Source organism: Lissotriton helveticus, chromosome 9 (assembly GCF_964261635.1).
Source record: "Lissotriton helveticus chromosome 9, aLisHel1.1, whole genome shotgun sequence".
Lineage (NCBI taxonomy): Eukaryota > Metazoa > Chordata > Amphibia > Caudata > Salamandridae > Lissotriton > Lissotriton helveticus.
In genome coordinates, this window is record NC_136070.1 from 491,248,338 (window position 1) to 491,257,433 (window position 9,096).

The window sequence follows — 9,096 nt, forward strand, 5'->3', positions numbered from 1 at the left end:
ATATGGGGCAGCGTCAAAATCAATGGGTGTTGCGGTGGAACGCTCACAGCAACACCCATTGATCCCCCCATTCACAATAAGTAGTGGCTTAACGCTGCCTTGTAAACAAGGCGAAGCCCCTATCAACACCACAACTTCGTGGAGAGTGATGTTGTGGTGGCAATAGGGGCTTGTAAATATGCCCCCGAAGACTTTTGTAGAATATGCATCAGATGATGGATTATGTGGCAAATGCGACAAATTTAAAATTATGCAAACATCGCTGCAGCCGTAGAATCGCCTAATTCCAGTGGCCCTGCCTATAGTACACCCAATAGCATACATGCTCAGAGAAAATCAGTAACCGCAGTGATGCTCTAAATAGGGTGGCTACCACCAAGGGGACCCAGAAATCTTGTGAGTGGGCCACCAATGTTTCTGAGGGCTGAGCTATCAGAATACCAGTGGTTTCTCCACCTATAAGTAAGGTAACAGATGTTTGTTTATGGTGGTACACCCTCCTCTCAAAATTTTAAATGATCCATCAACATTGTAATTTAGACCCTGACGGTTTGCCTACAAGTTCACCATGTCATTGGTGACTATGGGGTTGATTATGAATTTGGCGGTGCTGAGCTGTGCGGGGACCACCCACCAGATTGCATGTACAACTCATGTCTGGAGGGTTTTATTGGTCCTTCCTTTTTCGGTCCCCACAGCGGTGCACTGAAAATTGGCACTGCAATGAAACGCAAAAGAAATTCCAGAAAAGCATGGACTGGGAAGTACCTGCCTCCTGAGAATTTGGGGTGAATGCAAACAAGTGTCACATGTTGTGCCCCCCTGAATGCATCCCCGTTGTAGCGAGGGCATGGGGGTCTGTATGGCCTTCTTTGTTTCCCCTACACCAGCCTTTTCATGGTGGTAAGCCCACCATGAAAAGGCTGGCGGAGGCTAAACTCATAAGATGCTCGGCGAAACACGGCGGTCCAGCATTGCATATTATATACGTCCTCTGCTCTGCACCACAGCCAGGGATTGGCAGTTCCCTGGCCAGTCTGCACAGCAGTGGCCAGTACTAAAACTCACCTTGTAATGTGGCGGTCACAGGACTGCTGTGCCACTGTGAGTACGGAGGTCAAGGACCGCCGTACTTGTAATCGGCTCCTTGCCCTCTGCACCCCTGGCAGAGAGCTGATCACCATGGTAACACATTCCGACCTGCCTGGTATGGATGTCAGTGCCTAGAGTGCATCTTCCGATGAGAAAGGTTTACTGTAGTTGCAAATGAGTTCTAAGTGAGGGCCATGCATATTTTTGGACTGCTATACCATTTTTTGTTTTTCACAAACTTCAAAATTCGCAGTATGTTTGGGAAAAAAAATCTATATCTCTGATGTGTATAGAGGTGTCTCCCTGCTTGTGGGAGGCATTTGTTGTTTGCTCTTCTCTGGTCTGCATGGTAATGGATGGCAAACCCTGGCAGGGAAACTGGGTGATGGTAGGCTCATCTTAATCATAGCAGGACTACTGCCACTAGAACATGTGACTGATGAGCTGCAAGGTGAAGGGTTTCCAATGTTGGAGTAAGCTGGTGCTCTGCCATTGGAAGCCAGTTGTTCCCCAACCTGTAATTTGGTAGTGGAACTGAAAGCTTGCATGGTGGGACCACGACTAGTTTTGTGGGACTCCCCTCATGGCAAATTCTAAATTGCCCAAAAAGATGGAAAATTTGCACCGAAACATTTGACCTTACAACCTGCCAGGTCAGCATGGGCTCTGTCCTCTGCCTCCGCTGGCCACCATATTTAGACATCCCTTCATGCCCGGGTAGATCTTAGTGACTGATATGCATCCACTGGTGAGGCAGATGCACAGTGCACTTTAGGCACAGCTGAATGCTAAGAGGGCATCTTATGTTTGAACGGTGATGGATCAAACCCCGATCTTTTGACTGGGTAGGAGTGTTCTGCTTAATTCAGATACTCTGTCCATCACCACCCCCCTTTTTGAATCGTTTTGGCCACCACAAGTGTGGAAGGGTATGCTCAGATGTGAGTCCCTTGCTCACTGCACCATCAGGATTCAAGCAAGCCGGGCCGAAGACGGCTGTAATGCCAGAAACCGGTCCCCGGAAGCTTGTTTCCTTTCCAGTAAAGAATTGGCTTGGTAGTTTGGTCTGCCCTGTTCCCATGATGCACTGGGCCAGGGACAGACTAATTTGCATGTAGCCAGGTTCTGAACTGGGATGGTGCAGTGAGCTAAAAAACGGTGATGGATCAAACCCCGATCTTTTGACTGGGTAGGAGTGTTCTGCTTAATTCAGATACTCTGTCCATCACCACCCCCCTTTTTGAATCGTTTTGGCCACCACAAGTGTGGAAGGGTATGCTCAGATGTGAGTCCCTTGCTCACTGCACCATCAGGATTCAAGCAAGCCGGGCCGAAGACGGCTGTAATGCCAGAAACCGGTCCCCGGAAGCTTGTTTCCTTTCCAGTAAAGAATTGGCTTGGTAGTTTGGTCTGCCCTGTTCCCATGATGCACTGGGCCAGGGACAGACTAATTTGCATGTAGCCAGGTTCTGAACTGGGATGGTGCAGTGAGCTAAAAAACGGTGATGGATCAAACCCCGATCTTTTGACTGGGTAGGAGTGTTCTGCTTAATTCAGATACTCTGTCCATCACCACCCCCCTTTTTGAATCGTTTTGGCCACCACAAGTGTGGAAGGGTATGCTCAGATGTGAGTCCCTTGCTCACTGCACCATCAGGATTCAAGCAAGCCGGGCCGAAGACGGCTGTAATGCCAGAAACCGGTCCCCGGAAGCTTGTTTCCTTTCCAGTAAAGAATTGGCTTGGTAGTTTGGTCTGCCCTGTTCCCATGATGCACTGGGCCAGGGACAGACTAATTTGCATGTAGCCAGGTTCTGAACTGGGATGGTGCAGTGAGCTAAAAAACGGTGATGGATCAAACCCCGATCTTTTGACTGGGTAGGAGTGTTCTGCTTAATTCAGATACTCTGTCCATCACCACCCCCCTTTTTGAATCGTTTTGGCCACCACAAGTATGGAAGGGTATGCTCAGATGTGAGTCCCTTGCTCACTGCACCATCAGGATTCAAGCAAGCCGGGCCGAAGACGGCTGTAATGCCAGAAACCGGTCCCCGGAAGCTTGTTTCCTTTCCAGTAAAGAATTGGCTTGGTAGTTTGGTCTGCCCTGTTCCCATGATGCACTGGGCCAGGGACAGACTAATTTGCATGTAGCCAGGTTCTGAACTGGGATGGTGCAGTGAGCTAAAAAACGGTGATGGATCAAACCCCGATCTTTTGACTGGGTAGGAGTGTTCTGCTTAATTCAGATACTCTGTCCATCACCACCCCCCTTTTTGAATCGTTTTGGCCACCACAAGTGTGGAAGGGTATGCTCAGATGTGAGTCCCTTGCTCACTGCACCATCAGGATTCAAGCAAGCCGGGCCGAAGACGGCTGTAATGCCAGAAACCGGTCCCCGGAAGCTTGTTTCCTTTCCAGTAAAGAATTGGCTTGGTAGTTTGGTCTGCCCTGTTCCCATGATGCACTGGGCCAGGGACAGACTAATTTGCATGTAGCCAGGTTCTGAACTGGGATGGTGCAGTGAGCTAAAAAACGGTGATGGATCAAACCCCGATCTTTTGACTGGGTAGGAGTGTTCTGCTTAATTCAGATACTCTGTCCATCACCACCCCCCTTTTTGAATCGTTTTGGCCACCACAAGTGTGGAAGGGTATGCTCAGATGTGAGTCCCTTGCTCACTGCACCATCAGGATTCAAGCAAGCCGGGCCGAAGACGGCTGTAATGCCAGAAACCGGTCCCCGGAAGCTTGTTTCCTTTCCAGTAAAGAATTGGCTTGGTAGTTTGGTCTGCCCTGTTCCCATGATGCACTGGGCCAGGGACAGACTAATTTGCATGTAGCCAGGTTCTGAACTGGGATGGTGCAGTGAGCTAAAAAACGGTGATGGATCAAACCCCGATCTTTTGACTGGGTAGGAGTGTTCTGCTTAATTCAGATACTCTGTCCATCACCACCCCCCTTTTTGAGGCATCTTATGTTTGGACTTCTTTTGGCTCTCTCCAATTTTTTTTTCCCTTAAACAACTTTGAAAGCAGGAATTTGTTAGAGCAAAACACAAAATAACTGGCCCAATGTGCGGGGACTGTTCTGCTTATGCATTTGGTGCATTGTTAATTTTCTTTGCCTGGGTCAGCCATGCCTTAAAGTTGGATCTACCTTGGAAAATCCGTGAAGGACACCCCATTCAGAGCAGGGTGAGTGTTCATCCAAGACTATGAGTAAAAGTGCTATTCAGGATTAGGATTGTTTTCTTGCAAATTGATTTTTGTGCACCTAGTGGAACTTTGTTGCACAATGTTTTCAGGAATCTGATCACACTAAAGGGATTTCCTTTGTGTTAATATTAAATGGTAATCATTGTAATTTCATTATGTTGATAAGTAAAATAAACGATTAGTGTGTTATTGAGAGTGAAGTAATCAACATTCCATGAAAGTAATTTAGAAACTGTCATTATTTGTCATCAAATGAAAACTTCTTGTTTCATGTCCCCAGATAATTTTCCGCAAAATCTGTGATGTGAAAAAGGAGGAGGAAGAGCGACTGCGTCAAAAGAATGAAGTAACTCTGACTATCCCAGTGGATCACCCAGTAAGAAAGCTCTTCCAGAAATTTAAGCAGCAAAAGGAACTACGGAATCAAGGTGACTTGGAAAGAAACCACCAGCTGCAAGTTGAGAATCGTTCCTTTTACAATGGAGCTCCGATTACTGGGACAAGCGTGTTGACAGTGTCCCAGATCACACCCATCCACACTTCCCACTCTTACGTCAGAGCCACCGAATCATTTAAACAGAACAACAGAGACGCAATAGAGCTGAAACCCAATAGCAATAGTGAGCCAAATTGTCTCAAAGTGAACAGTCCTATGCGCATGAAAAATGGAAATGGGAAAGGGTGGCTTAGACTAAAGAACAACATGGCACCCCAGGAAGAGAAAAAGGAAGACTGGAATAATGTCACAAAGGCAGAGTCAATGGGTTTGCTCTCCGATGACCCTAAAAGCAATGACTCAGAAACCAGTGCAACCAAAATCCCTTTAAGAAAAACAGACTCTTGTGACCATGAAATAACCAAAAGTGACCTTCTTTTGGACAAAGTTGGTGACGCTCGCAGCCCCATGGAACACAGTACCTTGCAACTAGATGGAAAACGTCCCTGCTACCCAATCCCTGAGCAGGCCTTACAAAACACCCTACAGGAGGTCAAAAAGGAACTGAAAGAGGACATCCAGTCCCTAAGCAGCAGAATGACCGTTCTGGAAAAGCAAGTGGGAGAGATTTTAAAAATACTTTCTGAAAATAAACCATCTCTCCCTTCTTCGCCGGTATCTCACATATCACCTCAAATACCATGCCAGGATATTTTCAGCGTCTCAAGACCTGAATCGCCTGAATCAGAAAAAGATGAAATTAATTTTTAATATAATCCATGGTTCAGCAACATAGAACTGATCTTAATTTGTAAATATTGCATGTCCAGCTGGTTTCTGGCCTGCCAAAGAAAATCACAATTATTATAGATCTTGCTTGTATATTATGCAGTTGACTGCATGCACATTTTACATTTATAAGGTTATTATATTATATTATATAAGATGATGATATTTGTTTACTAAACTTAACGTAAATTTTAAATGATCAGGGTCCACCCCAGCAATCTTCCCATGAAGGGTAATGATCTCAGGCGAGTTTTTAAAGCTTTTGTTTTCTCAATTCTCCCCATGAGAAACCGCGACAATGGGACAGTAAGAACTAGCCATATATTTAAGCTTCATTTTCAAAGTCTACAACATTAACCACAATATAATATTTAGCTACGTTTTGTAACTAAGCTTTGTCCTTGGGTCTTCACACATCCGCGTATTCACTTTGCATACTTATTCAAGCAGGGCACAGTAGAAATAGAATAAATACAGCAAGTTGTTCGCATGCCTAAGCTTAATATAATGAGCTCTCACTCGGCTCCTTTCACTTACTGTTAGAAAATATGCTTGGAAACAGGAATGAACTGTTAGACTTTAACCCGTTGCTTTACCTACAGTTTACATATTTCCTTCCTTTTCTTTCCTAAGATACATTGGTATCACTTACAATATAATATAGCCAGACTGCATATGTTGGTAGATTATAACCATTTTTAAATTGGAATTTTACTCAAGCAATAAGAGATGAACGTGTACTTTATACTTTGTATTAAGGTAACTGTTAAACCTTTTTTGAGTTGTATTTAATGCCATGTCACTAACATCTACCAGGGTCTCAATGTGGGATATTTACTTGACTCTTGGGCTGGAGAATATGAAATTGACTGAAACTCTCAAGTTATACCTATGTATGATTACTTGGCATAACGTCGTTTAGAGTCCTTCAGAAGCTGTAGTGCAGCACAAGGGAACTGTGGTGTTATCTTTACATTTTGATAACAATCCCTACATAGCACCCTGATGTAGAGCAGGAGGTAGTATAAACTCCATGAGTTACTTTAAACTTTGGGCAGTTTAAATTGTAGCTGTCCTGATTACCTACTAGTATTATTCATTAGAACAAATCCAGATTTCCTCATCACAGAGCTTACAGATTGTGGTAAAGCCCCATTCTTGAGGCACAGTTAATTAACCTAACCTAATGCTGAAAGTACACACAGAAATATATCTGCCTTTTTCTGATTTTGTGGGTTTCCCCTCAACTTTATATCACCATATAAGCATTTACCCATACAAACTCATACACACATCCTGGAATGTGAGGGAGTTCTCTGACTTTCTTTCGGCAAAAGAAATTGTCAAATGGATCCATCTGTTAGGTGTGGCCACTGAGAGCACCCTCAACTTGTGAAAAGAAGCGGATTGAGACAATATATAGAAAGGGTGTGATGAACTCCCTGCATGTTCTGAGCAACCGCTTCAGGAGATAGTGAGTCTTGAAAGGACACTGGGATGCCTACGTCCTGTTTAAGAAGAAGGCAGGGGCCTATGCTCCTGAAGAAGGATAGGTTTCGAAGCTAACAGTCCCCAAAGGTACTAAACTCTATTCACATATATAAATGCAGTAACAAGAAAGAATTTCGAACCAAAACTAATCAAGACTGTTAGAAAAGATCGACCAAATCAATTTACCAGAAAAGAGCTGACAATGTGGAATGTGTTCTGTGAATGCCACAAATTGTGAGAAGGTTAATTGTCCATTTGGGATTCCTTCCTTCCCTATGTTCCTTGTGACTAATAGCAACGTGCAGAGTCTCTATCCTTGCATTAACAATTGCCTGAAAAATGAAGCATTTTGAAAGGAATATAAATCCTTATCTAGAGACCTTTCTAGGTCCAGTTGGTGTCAAAATGGCTCCAGTTTACTTATGCGGTGGCTGGATGGTATGCTTACTCAATTAAAGGTTTCACTCGCCTAGAGTAACTTCAGGGCCCCCGTACCTAAATGGCCTACAAAACAAGATGGTAACTGATGTGTTACTGATTCTGGACAGTATCAATATTCCTTTTATCGGCCATCACTATTTTGAGTCCAAAAATGGAGAATAATATGTGGGACCTGGATTTATGGTGTCCAGTATATCCATGTTTTTCTGGCATCCTGGGTCGTGAAACCTGTTAGCAGCCGCGGCCCGTGCAGGTAAGAGTGGTGGGGCTTCGACAGGCGACCGGGAGGGGAAATTAAATAAATAATTAATTTCCCCTCGTCGTCGTCTTTTGAAATCCCCCAACCGCTCCCTGCCTATCCGCTCTTACCTGCAGGGACCGCAGCTAAATGTTATCCAACTAGCAGGTCATTTTCCTGGAGATATTCTGGCCTGGTCAGAAGGCTTTATCTCCAGGCCCCAAGTAGAAATGCAAGAAGGACTAATGTGGATGTCGATGAGGATAACCCAGAAGGAATGGATGCAGTAACACAAAATGTAGAAGTTCAAGGGCAATCCTGCTGAGAAAAAGGTACAGTTACCTGTCGAACCAGCAAGGAATTACTAGAACAACTAATGCTTTCCTTTTCCAGATATTGTGTAAGAACTTGGTCATAAGACCTATGCACACGTTATAAAAGCATCCTGGTAACTGGCGACTTCAATGTCCACTGGGATAAAAGCGATCAAGATCCGTTAGTCCAGAAATTACAGACTACCATGACCTCTCTTGGTTTAGTACAACTTGTGGAAGCTCCAACCCACAAAAAAGGCCATATTCTTGATCTTATCTGGTCTTCCATGCCAAAGACGGTCATTACAAGTATTACACCCTGTATCTGGTCGGATCACCACCTAATATTGTATGACGTACCGTTAATCAATTCCCAGGCTAAACTCCCTTTAAAAACTAAAAAAGTGCGCCAATGGAAAAAAGTGAATTCTGACACCCTGGCCCAAACTTTGCCCAAATACAAACAGACGCCCATAGTCTCCCAAGGTGATTCTGACCTTGACTCAATGTATGATGCGATAATGACTACTCTCAGGAAATCAATCGATGAGCTAGCCCCCGAAAAGGTACAAAGAGTAAAGGGTGCACAGAAAGGAGCCCCTTGGTTCACCCAAAGTTTACGCGAACACAAAAGAAAACTCCGCTGCCTTGAAAGATGCTGGAGGAAATCCAAAAAGGACACCGATAGGGAACTATATAGAATGTCGTTTCTGACATATAAAAAGTCTATCGTCTTAGCTAAGAAGGAGCACTACGAGACACGCATAAACAACGCCACAAACATCCAGAGGGAAACCTTTCAAATCCTGAAGGAGCTAAGTGTGAAGGAGGATAAGATCGACATCTCGATCAACTGCGATACCTTTCAAGGATACTTCCTCGAAAAAGTTGCGATTATCTTGTCCGATATTAAGAAGGATAATCCAGTCTCACACATCGAACAACTGCCTCCTTTAAATCCCCCAACCCCTATCTTTACTAGATTCCCCGAAATCGACCCTACCATCTTGAGTCAACTTGTAGCATCCACCAAGTCAGGCTCCCCTGCCGACCCGTGCCCACCCGATATTCTCCGACTAGCA

At 44.5% G+C, this 9,096-nt stretch overlaps 1 protein-coding gene across 1 annotated transcript in view; it reads left to right on the forward strand.

The window, feature by feature from the left end:
- Nucleotides 1-7,795, forward strand: part of KCNH5 (potassium voltage-gated channel subfamily H member 5) — an 875,857-nt gene extending 868,062 nt beyond the window's left edge. The window contains exon 11 of the mRNA XM_078660326.1: nucleotides 4,586-7,795. Coding sequence (XP_078516452.1) covers nucleotides 4,586-5,512 — 927 coding nt within the window. The 3' untranslated portion in view covers nucleotides 5,513-7,795. The remainder of the gene's footprint in view (nucleotides 1-4,585) is intronic.
- Nucleotides 7,796-9,096: the final 1,301 nt, after the last annotated feature.